The following is a 22,587-nucleotide window of genomic DNA, read 5'->3' as shown; positions in this document are numbered from 1 at the left end:
ATTTATTTTCAACATTCTGTGACATTTTAGAGACAAAACAAAGATAAAGATTCAGTAAAGACAGTAGCTGTCAGCTTTAGTCTTATTTAGGGCTAAAATCACAACTAACTCAAGATGTTTTCTGTATTAACTGATTTGGTGTTTGGAGACCAGAAAATATTGACATTAAGAAGCTGAAATCAGAGAATTTAAAGTATTTTTATTTTTAAAAAAACTGAATAAACTGAATAATTACCAGAACAGTTCTGATGAATCTGGATCTTCTACGTGGAGAAGAACTTCCATGTTTACACGAGTGGATAGAAAACAGAATCAGAAACATCTCAGCATCTCTTTAAGGACAGAAAGTTTTAAACAAACTCCAGTTAAAGTTTATTCAGACTGAGATATTTAAACTTCAGCTCAGAGTTCCAGATGTTCCTGAAGCTTCGTTCACTCCAGAAAGAACTCCTCATCCTGGTTCTCCTCCTCAGACTTCAGTTCCGTCGCTTCGCCTCCAGACTCTCTGACGTCGCACCGGGTCAGTTCTGGTCCTAGTTCTGGTTCTAGTCCTGGCCCTGGTTCTGGTTCTAGTCCTGATCCTGGTCCTGGTCCTTTGAGCTCCAAACTGCTCAGTTCTTCAGTGACGTCGACCTCCGGCGGCGGCGCTAAAGTTTCCCTCTCAGGTAGAATAAAGTCCAGAGGCTCCAGAACCGCGGCGACGTCAATGCAGCCCAGACCTCCGTACCTGTGCAGGTGAGTCGCTGGAACACCTGCAGAGAAACAGGAAGTTACAGCAGCCAATCAGGAGGGAGGAGGCTGTGACTCATACATGACATCACAGCATCTTATTTCTCTGATTGGTTCTTTGGAAAATCAATTATTATGATCAATTATTCAGTAACTATGTTTTGTAGAGAAAAACCGAATAAAGTCTGAGATCAGAGTGAAGAAGTGAAAGAAGATGTGAGGACGTTAAAACTGCAACTAAAATATTCTGTCAGTTCATCATCAGTGTGTCTGAAATGATTAAATACAACAGGAAGTGTCTGACGTCTCATCAGATGGAAACAGAGAAACTAAACTGTTGATGAATTCTGTTTAAGCAGAGGATCTGCTGCCCCCTACAGGCTGCAGTCTGTCACTACACCCGCTAATCTAGAACACTAAAAACCTCAAGATGAATCAAACATGTTCAGGTTTTTATTGTTAATGAGGAGGAGCTCCTCTTAGAGTGATTATTGATCTTCTATTGATGTTCTATTGATCAGTAAACTGATTCTATCTTCTGTCTGAAGTTCTTCGATTAATGCTGGAAACAGAAACTGATTCAGGATGAAGAGTTTGGATGCAGATGTTGAACTGAACTAAAGTTTAGTTTCAGTTAAACTTCTTTACATTCAGGTGAACCACCAGAACCAGAACCAGGGGATCCTCACCCAGAATCAGGGCGAGCTGCGCTGGAGGAAACAGAACCTGCAGGCAGCGGTTGAGGAACGGCAGCAGATCTTCAGCGTAGCAGCAGCAGAACTGGACGAAGAGTTCTTTCTCTCTGCTGCTGAAGGCCGACTCCTCGGCTCGGTGGAACACCAGGATCTGCCGGGTCACCTGACAAAACACAACAACACCTCAGCACACGCTTCCAACCCGCCGGGTCACATGACTCTGAGCCGCTCACCGTCTTCAACGCGTCCTCTAGACAGCGGGACACGTCCCTGGCCAGTCCGACGGGACAGCAGAGCCGCAGGTCGTTGAAGGCGGTGAGGACGTTGTTGAGGAAGCAGGCAAGCGGCTGGAAGTCCAGCAGCGCCATGGGAGGCTGCAGGGTTCCTGGCTGGGCGGTCGGCACCACGGGGGGGATGGTTCCGCCCAGAACCGAGGGCAGCGCGATCAGCGTGTACAGGTTCATGTCCTCCTGGAACTTGTCCACGGCCTCCTGCACCGCCCGGCGGAACGTCTCCGCCGCCACCCGCTGGAACATCGGTGCCAGCTGGCCGCGGAAGTCGGCGCCGACCCGGCTGAAGGACAGACCGAAGTACATGCACTGACCCAGCAGGGAGTCCAGGCGGCCGCCGACGCCACGCTGGAGGTCCCGCTCCAACGTCTGCAGGAACTCGGCCACCTTCTGGACCACCCAGCCGTGGAAGATGGCGCCCTCGTTCACCTGGCCGCCAGCAGGGGGCACCAGCGGGTCCTCGTCGGAGAAGATGGCTCGGTACTGCGTGATGATGTCGAACAGGTGGACCCGGCACGCCTCGATGGTTTTGGTGATGTGGAAGTAGGCGTCGTCCTCAGGGATGGCGGCCAGGATGGAGCTCAGCCAGGTACCACGAGCCTGCAGGAACTTCACCCGAAGCTCCGCCTCCATGAACACATCCATCCGCCGCAGGTAGCCAATCACACGCAGGCAGACAGGAAGCTGCGAGTTGCTGCGAAGCTGCTGAAGGAGCTGGTTGAGCATCAGCTGAGTGGACTGACGGACTTCACGTACGATTCCCTGAAGCAGAAAACAGCCTGGAGGTTAGAGAACATCTAAAATAAACTTTAAACATCTGATCCAGGAGACATTTGTGATTGAATCATTTAACTCTGAATGTTGTTAAAACGTTTTCCAGTTTATCTCTAGTCGTCTGCAGAATTCAGGTCAGCTGATCAGAATAAAAGATCCAAGAAGTGTTTAGATTTGGTTGGTTTTATGGAAAATTTTCCTGGAAAACACTTTAAAGAATCTTTCTGAACCAGAGACCCTCAGGTCCTCTCAGGTGAGTCCCGCTCTGACTCACCTGGATGACAGGAAGTGTGGAGTGTTTCTTCTCCAGCCTCTTGACGTAGGCCGCCAGCTCTAGGGCCTCCTCGTAGTATCCATTGCGGACGCAGGTGTCCATGAGCTGAGGGATCTCCAGGATCTCCAGGATCTCCGTGTGTCGGTTCAGCGTGAGGCTGTTCATCCGACGACTCGCTCCGATCTCCTCGGCCTCCTTCATGAAGCCCCTGAACGCACCACCAGTTATTAATTACCCATTATTAACTCAACACGCGTTTAGGGAAGTTAGAATTTAAACATTTGATGCATCGACTTTTTAAATGTGAAGATTTGGAGCTTGTTTCAGTCGTAAATAAAAACACATTAAATATTTAGGAGACTTATAAAACTACTATAAAACCGCATTTTTAAACTTTAAGGACTTATTTGAGGTTTATCTTACAGGAACAGACACATAAAACATTCATAAAGAGAAAATATCTTTCCTCTGCAGGTAGCAGCATCATCCAGACTGTTTCTATAAAACTAAACAATTATAAAAGGAGAGATGAAGAGCAGTGATAAAAATAAAACTGTAAAAAAATGAGTTTAGCACGGACTGAAAGGCACATTTAAAAAGTAGACATTAGGATTAGCCAGGATTAATAAATAATAACAATAAAAAATAATTTATTAAGAAATATTTTAAAAACACTGTCAAATATCTACCTATTAATGCTTAGAAATATTACCAAATAATGCCCTACAGTTACTTTACACATGCTACTGAACATTTATGTACAAATACAGGTTTGAATATTTATTAATTTAACAGTGACAAATATTAGTTAAATTATTTATACATATTTATATATAAATACTCACACACCAAATGCAGTCCCACAAATATTTACAAATACTACCAAATATTCGTATGTAAACATTTACTCGTATTGAAGAATATTTTATTGGAATATCTTCAAACATCATTCAGATGTAGTCTAATAAACATTAAGAATAATGTCAAATATTTCATGTAATATGTAATATTTAGAAAAATTTATGGATAATGTTTTTAAGAATATTTATTAAATAAATATTGTGGGATTTAGTACCACAAACATTTAAAATGTCAAATATTTATATAAATATCTACAAATATTTATATATGTTGTTTGGTGCTATTCAAATATTTTATATAAATAGTATATATAAATACTTGGATACTTTTACTACATTAATACCTACAAAGCAGTACTTGTACTGGAATATTTTACAGTAGTAGTACTTTTACCTCAGTAAGAATTATAGATCAGTACTAGTACTTGTACTGCAGTATTGTACAGTAGTAGTACTTCTACCTCAGTAATTACAGACCAGTACTACTACTGCAGTATTTCGTCCCATAGAACAGTACTACTACTACTACTACTACTACTACTGCAGTATTTCGTCCCGTAGAACAGTACTACTACTACTACTACTACTACTACTACTACTACTGCAGTATTTCGTCCCGTAGAACAGTACTACTACTACTACTACTACTACTACTACTACTACTACTACTGCAGTATTTCGTCCCGTAGAACCGCCTCCGAACCACCGACCTGCACTTCTCTCCGAAGCCGGGCAGCTTGTCCAGCAGCCGGGACACGCTGCTCTCCACACGGCCGAAGTCCCGGTAGATGTGCTCGGTGCAGTCAGCGGTGCGGATGAAGGTCTGGTAGTTGGAGAAGGCCAGTTCCCGGGTCTGCTGCAGGATCTGAGCCCGCTCCTCCGCCAGCCGCTCCGGCTCCCGGCTCAGCATCTCCACCCCGAAGGAGCTCAGCTCGGACAGGTAGGCCGCGAAGTCCGGGTTGTTCCTCCAGCTGTCCGGGAAGCTGTCCTTGAAGATGGACGCCAGGATGCTCTCGTCCTCCACGTCCACCGCCGCCATGTTTACGGTGATTTATTTACACGCAAACCGAACCGGAGCCGTTCAGTTTGATGTCTGGAGGAACGGAACCGGAGAACCGGAGCTGCCAACCGGACTGTTGACAACCACTTCCTCTTCTTCTGTTTACCGGAAACAAACAGACTGAAGGTTGTTTAGCGCCGCCTGCAGGACGGAAGCAGAACTGCAGAGTAAATACATTATTAACCCTAGTGTTGACCCGTTTTAAAGTTTGAAAATGTGAAAAAAATATTTTCACAGTCAAACTTCTGATGTCCACATTTTCAACATTTTTTGGTGGAAAAAAAGAAATATTAAAAATGTTTCTTAAGAACATTCACATAAACATCAATTTTATGTGAATGATCTTAAATAAAATATTGGAAGTTTTACTGATATATATGTAATCACTTTAGATAGTTTTAGGATTTTTTTTGGAAGATTTTTTGCTCATTTTTAAAAAAAATATTTACAATAATTTTCTTGCCAAATTTGGGGAATTTTTTTAAAAATAAAACTTTTAAGGGAAACTTTTAAGGAATTATTGGAATTTTCTTCCTGAATGTTTTGCAAATTTTCAGAAATTTGGGAAATTTTTTTTGCTGAATTTTTGGATTTTTTTCAGACAAGGGAACAATATTTTTTGGTGCCTGTAAATGAGGACAACAGGAGGGTTAATATTTACCACAAACACTCACAGATATGAACATATTTAGATAATTATTTACAAACATTTACAGCCATTCAGACAGATATCTACAGTTATTACAGCCCTTTATTAAAATGTTCATATATATTTTTAAATATTTACTGATGCTTCCAGATATTTTATTTTATAGATTTTAAACATTTGTGATCAATTCCAAATATTTATATAAATAACAACAAATCTGTCCTATTTGTGTATTTGCAAAAAAAAAATCCCTCTACTTATACAAATATTTTTAAATGTTCACATAAATACAACATTTTAAATATCATATACATTTGCTATTTTTCCACTGCTGCTTTTACAGTGTAGGAAGCTAATAAAGACGATTTTAAAAACTAACAAAAACTACAGATTTTATCTTTGTGTGTGTCTGTTTTTGTTAATAAAGTTGATGTAAAAACAGACAACCTGGGTGACGTCAGCGGCAGTGACGTTGTCAGTTGCTAAGCTGCGGAGGACCGTCAACAGGTCGTTATCATCCAGTCAACCGGTTTAACGGTTCAACCGTCACCTGGGCTCCGGTTCACATGACCCACCGCAGCCGCCGCACTGAGGTAAACCGACGGGCAGCTGCCTGAGAGCGGACCAGAGCCCGTACCGGGGCTAATTAGCAGCTAACCGACGGCGCTAATAAGCTAACGGTAGCTAGTGCTCTTTAATGAAGTAGCTCAACACCTGTAGCTAGTTAGCCTCAGTTAGCGGCTAGTTTGACTCGGTAAACGGACTCAGCTCATCAGTGGTTTAATGTGAGGCTTTTAAGTTCAAACGTGAGTTAATCTGCTGCTCAAAGAGTTAATTAATGAGATCAGTAAACATGAACTTAGCTCTAAGTTAGCCGCAGTTAGCATCATATCATCACAAGTCAGGCCAGATTCATTCATAGAGCTCATTTTAAACAACTCGAGCTGTACAATAAAAAAACAAAAACGTATACACAGCAGGGTCAGCAAACGTCCTGTTTTCAGGTACTGTCTTCGTTGTTTTTTATAAATGATTTTCATTGTTTTTTATTGGGTCACTAAAGTGAACTAAAACTAACAAATGTTTTTTGCTTGCTTTTTGTAAGTTGGATTGCTAAAATTGCAGAGGGATTTTTTAGTTTCTTTTTTTCTAATACAGAAGATACATTATTTCTATTCGTTAGTTTGAAACTAGTCATAATAAATCATGTTGAGAAGCCTATCTGAATGTGTGTCTTTGGCTATAGATAGTATTTGGTGATATATCAGTTTTCTGTCCATACAGAGGAGGTATGCTTTAAATGTTGTGAAATTATAAGACGTCTGAGTAAACTTCCAGTATCATTTGAGTATCTCATAGCTGGGCTGAGTGTCCTGGTCTTTGGTAATCAAAATATGGTCACCTTAATAGACAGTAAACACAGTGACTAAAAGACACAACTGAGTAGAAACCCAACAAAATAAAACTAGAATGACAGTAAAAAGGTGAAGTCAGGGTGGAGCTCAGTTTGAATCGACTTTCTAAAGTCTGTAAAACTGTCCAGAGATCAGGAGCAGCTGTGAAGAATGCAGAAGGTGTAGAAATTCAGTTAAATAAGGAAATGACAAACTGTTTAAAATCTTTAAAACAAACTCTGTAATCATAAAATCAGTTCTGATCAAATGTTTCTGCCCTCAGCCTGAGTCAAGTCATTTAATATTCAGTATCTAGAGAAGCAGAGCCTCAATTTAATAATATTTTGCTTATATTACACACTTCAAGTACATAAAGTTTGTAAATTAGTTGAAATTAATGTGAATATTTTCAGTTTTCTTTCCTCTGTGACAGTAAACTGAAGATCTTTGGACAAAAAAAGACATCTGAGGAAACTCTGATCCACATTTAAGAACCAAACAGCTGATCAGTTAATCTAAAAATAAATCTACACATTAATCTAAAATAAAAATAACAGTTTGTTGCAGCCCTGAAGTTCAGAAACAAACAAATTAATGTTGTTTAGGGACATAAAACCTAAATGCCGAAGTAGTTTTTGCTTCGTTGTCTGTTGATCAACTAATTGATTAGTTTCCTAGTTGTTGTATTATATTGTCTGAGAATAATTATTTGTGTTTTTCTTGTCAGCTGTGTTTTAAATCTCACTCAGGTGCTTGTATCATTAACTTCATTAAGATTTTAATACACACTTTTCCTTGTGTAGTATTTGTACTCTGTTTTTATTACACTGGTAACAGTTTATTTTAAAGGTTCTGTATTTTACTGATTACCTATAATTTCCTGATAATCAGCAGCTGGTTTGCTTTAGCAGGAGAGTCTTACACACTTTATTATTAATTAAAAGGGAAATGGACAAAATGTGAGCTGCTACAGTATTAGTATATCTGCACATTTGAAGAAGAAAAACCAGAAGTTAAATTAGATCAGTGAACAATAGGTGGTGAACTGATGTCAGGTTCTATCGTAGTTTTTTATAAAGATGAACAAACATCCTGTAGTTTACAGCTAAGTTGCGGCTGCTTTAATAAAACTCGACCTGTGTAGCTCCTTTAAAAACAGATTTTACAAAATGTCTTCACAGGCAAAGCAAAGGCAGGAGACCCAGAAAGCAACAGGACCAAACAGAGCAAGACGTTAAATAAACACTAAAAAGAAGCAATAAAAACATGATTAACAATAAAAGGACAACATCACATAAACTTAAACAGAGTTCATGATTCTGTTGGTTTATCTGATAAGTTTGATTAAAAGTATTCATAATCTTACATCAGTGTCTCTGTGTAGCTCAAAGGGTTATAAGTTCGAAGTTGCTGCTCTTTAGTGTTTTTTCTGAGAAGTGAAAGGGCAGATTTGTTTCCGTCTGGTTGTGTGAGCTCCAGATAAATCAGAGGAAGATCATCCTGCAGTGTTTTCTGACTCTTCTAAGGGATTATCTGCTCTGGAGGAAGAAGCTCAGAGCCGACAGTGAATGAGAGGCTGATGTCCGTCCTCATGAACTAACCTCAGCGGTGGTCCGTTGTTCAGACAGAGCAGCCAGAGTGACCAGTGGGACCAGTGGGACCAGTGGGACCAGTATGGCTGCTGCCAGCACCACCAAGATCTCATGGAGACTGAGTGAGTCCAAACATTGCTCAGTAACAGAGAAGACTATGAGGTAGAGATGCGAATTTAATCAGAATTATTTACTTATAGTTGGCAGTTTTATTAATCAGTTATCAATAGTTGATATTAATGAAGTGCAGCAGATGTTATTCTAAATGCTGACAGTTACTTTAACATCTAATGTGGCATAAAAACTGATAAAATGTCTCATTTACATCAACCAGCGGATCACAGCTCGACTGGACTCATGTCTTTACAACATAAACTCTGATTGGAGGTCATTCACGTCCTCAGGAGTCTTTGTCATGGTGCCCGTTGCTGCTAAACTCCCACAATGCTCTCTGCTTTAACTGTAGTCTGAGTGACGCCTCCTTTGGTCTCCACAGGATTAAACAGGAGGAGGGGAACCAGGGTCTACTAAACTCAAAAACTTGTCCAGAAAGTCTTCAAACTTCTCAAGAAAGACTCAAAATTAGTCTAAAATCCTCAAAACTTTTTCAGAATTTCTCAGAATTGTCGAAATTGAGTAAGACTAAAAAACATCTTGACACTCATCCAAAATGACTTTTTCAAAAGTGGCTCGAAACTTGTTGAAAATGACTTGAAATGTGTTCACATTGACTTGAAACTTGTCTAAAATGACTCAACACTTGTCTAAATGAGGCAAACACTGTAATTAAGATCGATAATCCATAAAAGTACCAGAGAGTCCGCGTCGCTACATGATCCAGGTCCTCTGCAGTAGTTGAGATCATCAGTGTTTATGCTGCTGCTCAGAGGTCGTAGTTTTCGTTCCACGTAGCTCAGAAAACGGTAAAACACAGATAGAGGAAGGAAGGACAAAGAGACTGAGATGATCCTGAGTTTGTCCCTCCTGTGTTGCCGTACAGACGAGTTCGAGGCTCACTCCAAGATGGTTTCCTGCCTGGCTCTGGCCAAACATTCGGGCCGCCTGCTGGCCACCGGAGGAGAGGACTGCAGCGTCAACATCTGGAGCATCAGCAAGGCCAACTGCATCATGGTGAGGAGATCAGGACGACTAGCTGGGATGATAACTCATAATCAATCAATCAATCAATCAATCATCTGTGTCTTTATTAACAGGGTCAATATATAACTGCAGGACTTTTTGTATCATAGTCGACATTTTTGCTGTTTTCAGGTCTAAAATCAACCAAACACCACATGGCATTTTAGTGAAAGGTTCTTCTAAATATTATATATACAACTGAGTAAAATGTAACGTTATTTTTACAGATATTGTAGTAAACCTGTTGACTACTTTATATTAAATAACTCAGAAAGCCTTGGAGTCTGGCCAGTCTTTTCTTCAGGAGGAAATGACGTCATGTGGAGCAGGTCATGTAATCTGGAATTAACACACTTCCTGGAGAGGTGTTTTTGTAATGGGGAACTTAGTGGAAAGTGATTTCTGAGACACAGATACAATTTGTTATTTTGTGTTATAAAATGACAAATGACCACAGAAAAACACAAAATAACTCAATGAGACACAAAATTATCATGTAAAGAGACAAAACGACCACAAACAGACTGATAATGACCAAGAACGACCACAGAGAGACACAAACTCACAAACACAAAATGACCAAAAATGGCTCAGAAAGACACAAAGTGACTCAATGAGACACAAAATTATCATATAAAGACACAAAATGACAAGAGATACACAAAATATCTACAAAAAGTTGCAAAATGACCACAGAGACCCACAAAATAACCACAAAAACACATAAAATTACCACAAATAGAATAAAAACGGCCACAAAAATGCACAAAATGACCAGAAAAAGACCTGAAATGTCCGCAAAACAGACTGAAAATGACCACAGAGAATCAAAATGAGCAGGTCATGTGATCTGGAATTAACACACTTCCTGGAGAGGTGTTTTAATAATGGGTAACTGAAGGTGATTTAATTTATTTTCCATATAAAATGTGTTATATTGCCAAAAAAGAAATAACTGACATGGTTATCTCAACTTAATAAAAGAACACAATCCAAACTATTTCTGAATCAGCTCATTTTATTATTGTTTAGCTCATTAGAAGGTGGTTATTAAATTCAGACGGTTATTTAGTTGACATTTTAGTGACATCCAGTCATTTTTATTAATAAGTAAATTTGTAAAGACATGATCATAATGAACATAAAAACATTAGTCTTTTTATATTTCAGGAAAACGACCTCACTGATGCATCTCAGGATTTAAAGGAGCGTTCTCTCAGACTATCATTAAATAGGGTTAGAGTTCTCTCAGACTGTCATTAAATAGGGTTAGAGTTCTCTCAGATAATCATTAAATAGGGTTAGAGTTCTCTCAGACTGTCATTAAATAGGGTTAGAGTTCTCTCAGATTATCATTAAATAGGGTTAGAGTTCTCTCAGATTATCATTAAATAGGGTTAGAGTTCTCTCAGATTATCATTAAATAGGGTTAGAGTTCTCTCAGATTATCATTAAATAGGGTTAGAGTTCTCTCAGACTGTCATTAAATAGGGTTAGAGTTCTCTCAGACTGTCATTAAATAGGGTTAGAGTTCTCTCAGATAATCATTAAATGGGGTTAGAGTTCTCTCAGACTATCATTAAATAGGGTTAGAGTTCTCTCAGACTGTCATTAAATAGGGTTAGGGTTCTCTCAGATTATCATTAAATAGGGTTAGAGTTCTCTCAGACTATCATTAAATAGGGTTAGAGTTCTCTCAGATTATCATTAAATAGGGTTAGAGTTCTCTCAGATTATCATTAAATAGGGTTAGGGTTCTCTCAGATTATCATTAAATAGGGTTAGAGTTCTCTCAGATTATCATTTAATAGGGTTAGTGTTCTCTCAGACTATCATTAAATAGGGTTAGAGTTCTCTCAGATTATCATTAAATAGGGTTAGAGTTCTCTCAGATTATCATTAAATAGGGTTAGAGTTCTCTCAGATTGTCATTAAATAGGGTTAGAGTTCTCTCAGATTATCATTAAATAGGGTTAGAGTTCTCTCAGACTATCATTAAATAGGGTTAGAGTTCTCTCAGATTATCATTAAATAGGGTTAGAGTTCTCTCAGATTATCATTAAATAGGGTTAGGGTTCTCTCAGATTATCATTAAATAGGGTTAGAGTTCTCTCAGATTATCATTAAATAGGGTTAGAGTTCTCTCAGATTATCATTAAATAGGGTTAGAGTTCTCTCAGATTATCATTAAATAGGGTTAGAGTTCTCTCAGACTATCATTAAATAGGGTTAGGGTTCTCTCAGACTATCATTAAATAGGGTTAGGGTTCTCTCAGATTATCATTAAATAGAGTTAGAGTTCTCTCAGATTATCATTAAATAGGGTTAGAGTTCTCTCAGACTATCATTAAATAGGGTTAGAGTTCTCTCAGACTATCATTAAATAGGGTTAGAGTTCTCTCAGATTATCATTAAATAGGGTTAGAGTTCTCTCAGATTATCATTAAATAGGGTTAGAGTTCTCTCAGACTATCATTAAATAGGGTTAGAGTTCTCTCAGACTATCATTAAATAGGGTTAGAGTTCTCTCAGACTATCATTAAATAGGGTTAGGGTTCTCTCAGATTATCATTAAATAGGGTTAGAGTTCTCTCAGATTATCATTAAATAGGGTTAGAGTTCTCTCAGATTATCATTAAATAGGGTTAGAGTTCTCTCAGATTATCATTAAATAGGGTTAGAGTTCTCTCAGACTATCATTAAATAGGGTTAGGGTTCTCTCAGACTATCATTAAATAGGGTTAGGGTTCTCTCAGATTATCATTAAATAGAGTTAGAGTTCTCTCAGACTATCATTAAATAGGGTTAGAGTTCTCTCAGACTATCATTAAATAGGGTTAGAGTTCTCTCAGACTATCATTAAATAGGGTTAGAGTTCTCTCAGATTATCATTAAATAGGGTTAGAGTTCTCTCAGACTATCATTAAATAGGGTTAGAGTTCTCTCAGACTATCATTAAATAGGGTTAGAGTTCTCTCAGACTATTAACGTCTTTGCTGCTGATTCGTCCTCAGAGTCTGACGGGTCACAAGAACCCAGTCGAGTGTGTTGAGATCAACTCGACCGACGAGCAGGTCGTCACCGGATCTCAGTCCGGTTCGGTCCGAGTCTGGGACCTGGAGGCGGCCAAGAGTAAGACCCAGTTAGTGCTTCTGTTGATTAACGAGGTGTTTTAATTAAATCTGGTCCTTCAGTGTGGTTCTGTCTCCAGTTCTCAGGACTCTGATGGGACACAGAACCAGCATCACCAGTCTGAGCTGCCATCCATTTGGAGAATACATCGCCTCCAGCTCCATGGACATGAACATCAAGGTAGCTGTGAGTTTCAGAATGAGTGTGTTTGTAGCTGAAATCTGCATTAATGGACGACTTCTTTCTTTTTCCTGTTCGTTCCTGTTCCTGCCGTCAGCTGTGGGATGTTCGGAGGAAAGGATACGTCTTCAGTTTCTCTGTAAGAACTCTGTGGCTGTAGATGGTTTTAGAGATGTTTTCATGAAGACATGGTGAGGAGGATTCTAGTCTGCTTTAGTTTCAGTTTAATCCAAAGTGTTTTATTCCAAATTAATATCAACAATCTGAGTGAAAAATGTCAGAATATCTCAGCATCTGTTGGCTTCGACAATTTCTCTTCACCTATTTAAAAAATAAAATAAAAAATCAGAATCTTGGTTGGAAAAAAAAAAACTGCACTGAGACATGAAAACTATTTAACATTAAAACAGAAATGTCATATTCAAACTCAATCAGCTGAAAGCAACAGATAAATGCTCAAAATAGTTTCGTTTCTGCATTATTTGTAACGATAAAAGTGATTCCAAAATGACTTTAATAGTGACAGGTAATAAATAAAAATAGCTGAAAGTATAATTTAAATGAGGTAAATATCTGTTGGTAATGGAAGAATAGTTAAATATTCAACTAAATATGGTGGATATTCAGCCGAAACATTCAAGTTCTGCCTTTAAAATACAGATTTACAGAATATAGGTTTAGTAGTGGTTTATCATTGAGGATAATAAGTTGAAATCATTCACTAAAATGAGAAATTAGGGAAAAATACTTGAATATTCTTCTAAATGGGATGCACACTCCCAAGTTCTGCCTCCAAATTGTAGAAGTAAGAGAATTTAGGTTTATTAGAGACAGATAACAGATAAATGAGCTGAAATAATTCTCTAAAATAATTATCTATCAGGGGAATGTCTATGGGTGAAGACAAAATAGCTAAATATTCTTCTAAATGTGATGATGAACATCTGTCCTGTCCAGGTTTAGCCTCCAGCATCTGAACACTGACTGTTGGACTAGAATATTTAAACTGGTTTAAATGAACTTATTATTGTGCAGCCGTCTGTTATCAATAATCAGCTGCAATGATCAGTAAAATAAATCCATTAACACACGTTTAACAGTTTTCTAAAAGCGTTCCTGTCTGACATCGTTTCCAGTCGCAGCTTCTTACCGTCATAAATGATTGTGTTCCTCATTGTTCTCCATTAAAACAACCTGTTCGCACAAAAAGACAGAAAATGATGCCAAATTTAACCTGAAAGAACACAAAATGACACAGAAGGATGCTGAAGTATTTTTTAAAAATGACAAAAAGACACAAAATGATGCCAAATTTAACACAGAAATGAAAAAAGACACAAAATGCTTAAATAACTAAAAAGACACAAAACGATGCTAAAATAATTTAAAAATGTCACAAAAAGGCAAAAATTGCAAAAAATAATGCCAAATTTAACACTAAAATGACAAAGAACATTTCTTCAGTAACTGAAAAAAGACACAAAAGGATGCTACAATAACACAAAGCCGAGAGAAGATACAAAACAATGCTAAAATAACAAAAAATAATATAAAAACACACAAAAATCCAACAAACGGGTGCTTAAATAACAAGAAAAGACAGGAAAGAGTGGAAAAAAGATGGTTAAATAACTAAAACAAAAATTACAAAAAGACCCAAAACGATACTGAAAAAACACAAAGATAACACAGAAGGATGTCAACTTTAACATAAAAACAACACAAGACACAAAATGATGCTTTAAAAAAAAAAGACACAATGCTAAAATAACTAATAGAAAAATGACATAAAAAGACAAAAAGGACACAAAAGGACACTTAAATAACAAGAAAATAGCACAAAAAGACAGGAAAAAGAAAAAGGATGCTTAAATAAAAAAATAAAGACACGCAAAAAGATGCTAACATAACACAAAGATGACAAAATGACACAAAAGGATGTTTAAATGATTAAAAAATGACAAAAAGACACAAAGGGATGGTAAAATAACACAAAAATGACAAAACAAAATGCTTAAATAATTAAAAAATTACACAAAAAGATGCATAAATAACTAAAAATGACACAAAAAGACACAAAAAGATGCTTAAATAACACAAAAAAGACAAAGACACAAAAGAATGGTAAAATAACTAAAAAATAACAAAAAACACAAGACACAAAAGGACGCTTAAATAACAAGAAAATGACAGAAAAAGACAGGAAAAAGAGTAAAAAGAATGCTTTAATAATTAAAAAAATGACAGAAAAAGACCCAAAATGTTGGTTTCAATTAGTGGAAAACGGGTCAGATAATGTCTTAAAGCTCCTGTTTGTGTGATGAGGTTGAAGCAGAAAATAGAAAACCTCCTTCTTACCTGTTAACTCTGAGGTTTAGTTTTTTAAAGTCTGACTGTCCCTATAATATAATATCAGGTTAGAAAATCATCACCTGACCTGAAGAATTTGCTGCTTCCTGCTGGTAAACTGAGGTCAGGAGGATTTCAGAGTTTCTGGTCTGTTCTGTTCCAGGGTCACACTGAGGCAGTGAGGAGTTTGGCCTTCAGTCCTGATGGGAAGTGGTTGGCCTCAGCCGGCGACGACTGCTCTGTGAAGGTAGGAACCCATCAGGACCATTGGTCTGCTGCTGATAGAGATCAATAAACGTGTCTGCAGAGGCCAGGATGAAACGATGAATCCCTCTGATATTAAATATTATGAACCAGACTTCTGCTGTGTTTGTGAAGCTCAACTTTTAAAGGATTAGTTTGTTTTTTAATATAATTCCTCCATAATAAAGCGTTCACATGTAGTGTTTTTTAAAAAGAGGCTCTTGTCCTCTATAAAGCCTTTAAAAGTCCAAGCTGATGGAAGCCAGAGGAAATATAAAACCAGCAGATTAAAGCAGGGGAGTATTCTGAATTTATCACAGAACATCTCCAGTTATTTAGAAAACAGTCAGAGCTGTTTCCATTATTAGTGTCTGAGTTAAAATTCTCCTGTGAGGAAAACATCCAGAACCTCCACAGTCTCATTAAAGAATCTGATTTAAGAAATTCGTCTGTTAAAAACAAACAAATTAAATGAAACACGATTCAGTGTTGAAAAAACAATAAAGATGGAACATTTCCAGGGAGAGAAAACTTTTTGCAGACATTTTTACAAACAAATGATGACAAAGAGACACAAAACCACCCCTGAAAGTTTACCCTGAATGCACTTTTTTAAGTTTTCATCGTCTTTACATAGAATTATTCAAAAATTGTTGACATTTACTTAAAAGCTTGTTCCAAATGACACAAAAGTCATCCAGAATCACATAAAAACTTGTCCAGAATTACTCAATATTGTTCCAAATAACATTTAAGTAATCCAAAATTACTTTAAAAAGGTGTTACAAATAACTAGATAGCTATCCAAAAGCCCTTTAAAAAGTTCTTCAAATGATAGAAAATTATCCAAATGTGTAGAAAGGCAGCCAAACTTTGTCCAAGTGGACCCAACATTTGTTCAAAATCGCATGAAAATCCATCCAAAATGAAAGAAAATCTGTCCAAAATTCATTTTTATTTTGCTGTATCTTGTTCTGCTGATATAGCCTTACAGTTTACCCACAATGCCCTTTTTTCCACTAAACCTGTCCAGAAAACCTCAAAAATTGTATGCAATGATTCAAAAGATATCCAAAATAACCCCAAAAGTCACCCAAAACAATCACAAACGTCTCCTACATTACTCAATTTTTACCCAAAAATGACAAAAACTTCTCCAAAATGACCCAAAATTTGCAACAATGCTCATTTTGAACAGATTTTGAAAAAATGTAAAAATAATTTTGGACATTTTTCAAGTTGTTTTTGACCATTTTTTAGTAGTTCTAGACTATTTGTGTGTCATTCTGGAGAAATGTTGGTTCCTTTTGGACAAGACACATTTTGAGTCATTCTGAACCATTTTTTGTGACATTTTCAGTCATTCAGGACAACTTTTGTGTAATTTAGGACGACTTTTGAACCATGTTGAACAAGTTTCTGTTAAACTGAACAATCAAAATGTGTGTAAAATGATATTTTCATTGTCTCTAATAGTTCTGACCAACCACCTACCAACATGCTTATATGAGCCTTAAAGTTCACCCAGATAATTCTGTATCATTTGAAGATGCTTCTAAAGACTTTTGGACAGTTTTTAGTTATTTTTAAGTAATTTTGGATGATTTACGTGTTATTTTTGAACAGTACTGAGCAATTTTGGACAAGTTTTTATGTGATTCTGGATGACTTTTGTGTCATTTGGAACAAGTTTTTAAGTAACTGTCAACAATTTTTGAGTAACTTTATCTAAAGACGGTGAGAACTTTAAAAAAGTGCATTCTGGGTAAAGGTTCAAGGGTGGTTTTGTGTCTCTTTGTGGTTTTGTGTTGGTTCTGACCAGGACTACCACAGTGGATGCACAGTCCTGACAGTGAAGCACGGAGGTGGAAGTATTATAATATGGGGCTGGAGAAAACTCTAAAAAGGTCATTGGTGGGTAAACTTTAAGGCTCATATCAGCATGTTGGTAGCTGGTTGGTCAGAACTATTAGAGACGATGGAAGAAGAAACCAGGATCATCTAGAGACAGGATTAACTCTGAGGAAGAATCATTTTCTGACTTACTACAGTAAAGCTGAAGTTTCATTCTCGTCCTGTTGTCCTCATCTGTAATGTGTCTCTTCTGTCTCAGCTGTGGGACTTGGCTCAGGGGAAAGTCATCAAAGAGTTCAGATCTCACACTGCAGCCGTCCACACCGTCCAGTTCCACCCCAACGAGTACCTGCTGGCGTCCGGCGGCTCCGACAGGTGCGCTTCGTTAAACATGCATATCAGTACATATACACTGATAGACACGAATGTCCAGAAAAGAACCATGAACGTTGGATAAATCAGACTCACAGTTCTGGTTTTGTTTGGTCTTCATATTAGAGTCAAAGTTTTTATCACTCCATAAAGTATAACATTCTATCAACCAGGAAGGAATCATTCTTCTAAAAGAAAAGTTCTGTGAATATGTGAAGAAATCCTTTGGTAAAATCAACAGACAGAAATAAAATTGGAAAGTTTGGTGAAAGTGAGAGACGCTGAAAGGATGTTTGTGTCTCTCTGTGGTTGTTTTGTGGTCACTTTTTGAGTTTTGAGGTACTTTGGTTTGTGTTTGTAGTATTCTATTGGGCTGGTGGTTGTATTTTAGCGTCCTGCTGAATGTGAGGTGTGTTTGTTGTGTAACTTTTGTGTTTATTGCAGGACCATCAAGTTGTGGGATCTGGAGAAGTTTACGATGATCGGATCGTTGGAGGGAAACACGACTCCAGTCAGGTGAGTTTTATCACGTGACCTCTGGTGACCTGTGATGACCTCAAATGACCTCTGGTGACCTCTAATGACCTCTGATGACCTCTGGTGACCTCTGATGACCTCTAATGACCGCTGGTGACCTCTAATGACCTCTGGTGACCTCTAATGACCTCTCATGACCGCTAATGACCTCTGGTGACCTCTAATGACCTCTGATGACCTCTTCCTTCAGGTGCATGTTGTTCAGTCCAGACGGCTGCTGCCTCTACAGCGGAGCTACAGATTGTCTCCGGGTGTTTGGTTGGGAACCAGACCGCTGCTTCGACGTAGTGTCGGTGGGCTGGGAGAAGGTGTCCGACCTGGCCGTCTGCAACCAGCAGCTGGTGTGTAGCGCCGCCTGCAGGACACTAGCAGCACTGCAGCCGTAGATACTCACAGGTTTTAGAAAGGAAATGTCCATGCTCAACAATTTCAGATGCTGCGGTTTCCAGATGTTCCCTAAACGCCCCACAGTCACATACTGAGGATTGTGATACGTTTAGGAAACATATGGAAACCGCAGCATTTGGTGATCCAAAAACACTACACAGTCATCAGTAGACGCTGCAGTTTCCAGATGTTCCCTAAATGTATCACAGTCCTCAGTAGATACATAGATTTCAACCATAAATTTATGATTAAAAGGAACAAACTGGTGCATAAAGATCCTTAACAATGACAGAAATGAAGCGTCCGATGCTCAAACTTTTCCCAGAAATCCTGATCGTCTATTAATTCACCAACCAGTGGACGTGTCCACCTGGACGCCTCAGACCTGCTGATTTCTGTCTGGTCTCTGTCAGATTGCGGCGTCCCACCACCTGTCCACCGTCTCGTCCTACGTGGTCGACCTGAAGCGGGTGAAGAAGAGCGGCGGCTCCGTGATCCAAGGAATCATCCAGGACAACCAGCCGCTCACAGAGCCCAAGGATCCCAAAGGAGCCACGATACGAAGGAGCTACGAGAGGCCGACGACCACCTGCAGCAGGTAGGAGAGCTCACCTGCTGCAGGTAGGAGAGCTCACCTGCTGCAGGTGGGAGAGCTCACCTGCAGCGCTCCAACAGCAGAACCTCACCTGGAGCTAAACAGTTTATTAGTAACAAGGTGGAGTTAAGGTTAATCAGATAGAGCTGTGGTGAAATCTGCTGCAACTTCTACCAGAAAACTGTGACCTTTTTAGACCACATGTTGTGATGTCACCGAGTCACACGCTGTGATGTCATCAGGTTGAAGCAGCGCTCGGATGCTGATAGGCGGAGCCCCGAAGGAGAGAGGCAGAGCCCCAGCGAGGAGGAAGCAGACGAGAAGCTGTCGTCAGCAGAGATCCACAACGCAGAGGACTACAAGGAGATCTTTCAGCCAAAGAACGCCATCTGTAGGTGGAGCGCCGCCATCACACCTGAACATCTGGACACAGAGCTACAGATTCACCTTCTATATGTTTACCCCCCCCAATTCTAGAAATAAAGACTCATTCATAATGAGAAGTAGTCAGGGACAGCTCAGATATCCTGATGTTCTCTAAACGCCTCACAGTTATCAATAGATGCTGCAGTTTCCAGATGTTCTCTAAACGCCTCACAGTTATCAATAAATGCTGCAGTTTCCAGATGTTCCCTGAACGCCTCACAGTTATCAATAGATGCTGCAGTTTCCAGATGTTCCCTGAACGCCTCACTAGTCTCCATCAGTTCCTGCAGCAGCTCAGAGACCAACCTTAGTTTAAATAAGCAGCTCTGACGTCACATTGAGTTTTTCTACCTGCTAAATGTCCTAGAGGGACATGAAGACAGAACAGATGCTTCTCATTGTTTGGGTGTTTCTGTTCCAGCACTGTGTTGTTTGTTCTGTTAATGAGAGGTTGATCTGCTCGGTACCAACTCTGTTCTGGTCTCTTCCAGCTCGTACTCCTCCCAGGATACCAGAACCGTTCCCTGCTCCTCCAGAGGACGGTGAGTCCCACAGTAAACACACCATTTAATCAGAAATGGAAATAAATATTCACTGTTTTCTCTGTTTAACCGTTGTGTCTGGTTGGTTTTATTCTGTCTTCCTCCTCAGAGACTGTTCTGGCCATTGGCCGTCAGCTGAAGGATCTGATGTCTCCGTTTCCTGACAAACTGCAGGTCAGTGAACGCATCAGCTTCAGTAGAGAAGCTTCTGAGTTTAGTCTTTGTTTATATTTATAGAAGAGAAAATTAAGGATACAGTGTGTCTCTTTGTGGTCGTTTTGTGTCTCTTTGTGGTCGTTTTGTGTCTCTTTGTGGTCTTTTTGTGTCTCTTTGACATTATTAATGACCTGTTTGACTTTAAAGTCTTCCTGTGGTGAACTAGAACCACATCATCAGCTCTGAGGTTTGTCCAGTTCTTCCTGTTCTTCTGCTGCAGGCTGCTCAGCCGGTCACCTCCACTCCGGTCCAGAGGGTGGAACCCACCGTGGTCTCTAATGTGAAGCGTCCTTCGGTAGTCGGACCCCCGTCCTCCAGCCAGAACCCCCCTCAGCCTCCGGTCATCACGGCCAAACAGAAGCCACAGCAGAAGATCATCCTGAGCACCAGGAACGAACCCATCGGCCTCAACGTGTCCGACTTCCTGCCTGTGAGTGGAGCTCTGAGGTCCTGCTGCTGCTTCCTGTCGGTTGTGTTTAACTTCCTGTCTGGTTTCAGTCTCCAGCCAATCACAGACCCGGAGCTCTGAGCGACGACGAAGCCGTGACGCAGATCAAGAAGGGCCACGACACCATGTGTGTGATGCTGAGCAGCCGACACAAGAACCTGGAGACGGTCCGAGCTGTGTGGGTCCGAGAGGACGTCAAGGTGAGGCTCAGCTTACCTGCAGCACACCTGGATCAGCTGCTCACCGTAGACACTCCTGATCCAATAATAACAATAATAATAACAACAATATGGAGCCCTTTTCAAGACATTTTACAAAGTAGCAAAGAACACAAATAAATAAACAGTGGATGTATGAGCTGTAGGCAGAAAGGATTTCTTGAATATGGAGTGTTACTTCATTATTTATATATAATTTATTCCCTCATAAAGCTGCAGAGAACTGACAGAACTGTGACATGAATGTTGATGAATTCTCTGAGCTGATCAATAATCAATAATCTGACTGATTCTAATGATGAATGAATCAGTGTTTATAGATGAGCCTTGTCTCTGCAGAGCGCTCTGGATGCTGCTGTCTCCATCAACGACTTGTCCATAGTGGTGGACGTCCTGAACATCATCAACCTGCAGCCGTGAGGGAACCACAGAGACGCACACTGAAACACACACACACACACACACACACACACACACACACACACACACACACACACACACACACACACACACACACACACACACACACACACACACTATATAACACACACTATATAACACACACTATATAACACACACACACACTATATAGCACACACACTATATAGCACACACACTGAAACACACACACTAAAACACACACACTGAAACACACACACACACACACACACACTATATAACACACACACACACTATATAACACACACACACTATATAACACACACACACTGAAACACACACACACACTATATAACACACACACTGAAACACACACACTAAAACACACTGAAACACACACACTGAAACACACTATATAACACACACACACTAAAACACACTCTAAAACACACTATATAACACACATTAAACACACTATATAACACACACACTAAAACACACACTAAAACACACTATATAACACACACACTGTAACACACTATATAACACACACTATATAACACACACTATAACACACTATATAACACACACTATAACACTATATAACACACACACTATAACACACTATATAATACACACACTAAAACACACACTAAAACACACTATATAACACACACTAAAACACACTATATAACACACACACTAAAACACACTATATAACACACACACTAAAACACACACACTATAACACACACTATATAACACACACACTGTAACACACACTATAGCACACACGCTATAACACACTATAACACACTATATAACACACACTATAACACACTATATAACACACACACTATAACACACACTATATAACACACTAAAACACACTATATAACACACACACTATAACACACACTATATAACACACTAAAACACACTATGTAAGACACACACTATAACACACACTATATAACACACTATAACACACTATATAACACACACACTATAACACACACTATGTAACACACACACTATAACACTATAACACACTATATAACACACACTAAAGCACACTATATAACACACACACTATAACACACTATATAACAAACACACTAAAACACACTATATAACACACACACACTATAACACACTATGTAACACACACTGTAACACACTATATAACACACACACTATAACACACTATATAACAAACACACTAAAACACA

At 39.1% G+C, this 22,587-nt stretch overlaps 2 protein-coding genes across 3 annotated transcripts; one reads left to right on the top strand and one right to left on the bottom strand.

The window, feature by feature from the left end:
• Positions 1-179: 179 nt before the first annotated feature.
• Positions 180-4,783, bottom strand: cog8 (component of oligomeric golgi complex 8). The gene is made up of 5 exons (XM_023270989.3): positions 4,333-4,783; positions 2,763-2,970; positions 1,658-2,476; positions 1,419-1,587; positions 180-752 (listed from the first exon to the last, which is right to left on the bottom strand). The coding sequence occupies exons 1-5, from the start codon at positions 4,659-4,661 to the stop codon at positions 433-435; spliced, it is 1,845 nt and encodes a 614-aa protein (XP_023126757.2). The 5' UTR covers positions 4,662-4,783; the 3' UTR covers positions 180-432.
• Positions 4,784-5,787: 1,004 nt separating this feature from the next.
• katnb1 (katanin p80 (WD repeat containing) subunit B 1) lies at positions 5,788-21,444 on the top strand. 2 transcript variants are annotated; one of them, XM_055007384.1, is made up of 17 exons: positions 5,788-5,924; positions 8,350-8,439; positions 9,318-9,448; positions 12,472-12,589; positions 12,669-12,769; positions 12,867-12,908; positions 15,282-15,365; positions 17,475-17,590; positions 18,032-18,103; positions 18,315-18,465; positions 18,925-19,109; positions 19,349-19,497; positions 20,024-20,074; positions 20,184-20,248; positions 20,511-20,720; positions 20,789-20,938; positions 21,296-21,444. In XM_055007384.1, the coding sequence occupies exons 2-17, from the start codon at positions 8,400-8,402 to the stop codon at positions 21,374-21,376; spliced, it is 1,746 nt and encodes a 581-aa protein (XP_054863359.1). In that variant the 5' UTR covers positions 5,788-5,924; positions 8,350-8,399; the 3' UTR covers positions 21,377-21,444. The 2 variants fall into 2 exon arrangements, with proteins under 2 accessions (XP_054863359.1, XP_054863343.1); XM_055007368.1 differs by having other exon boundaries at positions 8,252-8,439.
• Positions 21,445-22,587: the final 1,143 nt, after the last annotated feature.

The sequence above is a fragment of the Amphiprion ocellaris genome, chromosome 1 (genome assembly GCF_022539595.1).
Source record: "Amphiprion ocellaris isolate individual 3 ecotype Okinawa chromosome 1, ASM2253959v1, whole genome shotgun sequence".
NCBI classification, from domain to species: Eukaryota; Metazoa; Chordata; class Actinopteri; family Pomacentridae; genus Amphiprion; species Amphiprion ocellaris.
The sequence above is the reverse complement of the archived record's forward strand: the minus strand, read 5'-3'. Positions and strand labels throughout refer to the sequence as shown.

Coding starts and splice junctions, on each gene's coding strand:
- cog8 (XM_023270989.3), bottom strand. CDS start 4,661: ATGGCGGCGGTGGACGTGGAGGACGAGAGCATCCTGGCGTCCATCTTC. Junction 1,588..1,657: donor TAGAGGACGCGTTGAAGACG/GTGAGCGGCTCA, acceptor GTGTTTTGTCAG/GTGACCCGGCAGATCCTGGT. Junction 753..1,418: donor GCAGCTCGCCCTGATTCTGG/GTGAGGATCCCC, acceptor GTTTCTCTGCAG/GTGTTCCAGCGACTCACCTG.
- katnb1 (XM_055007384.1), top strand. CDS start 8,400: ATGGCTGCTGCCAGCACCACCAAGATCTCATGGAGACTGA. Junction 19,110..19,348: donor CCGACGACCACCTGCAGCAG/GTAGGAGAGCTC, acceptor TGATGTCATCAG/GTTGAAGCAGCGCTCGGATG. Junction 20,939..21,295: donor GGGTCCGAGAGGACGTCAAG/GTGAGGCTCAGC, acceptor TTGTCTCTGCAG/AGCGCTCTGGATGCTGCTGT.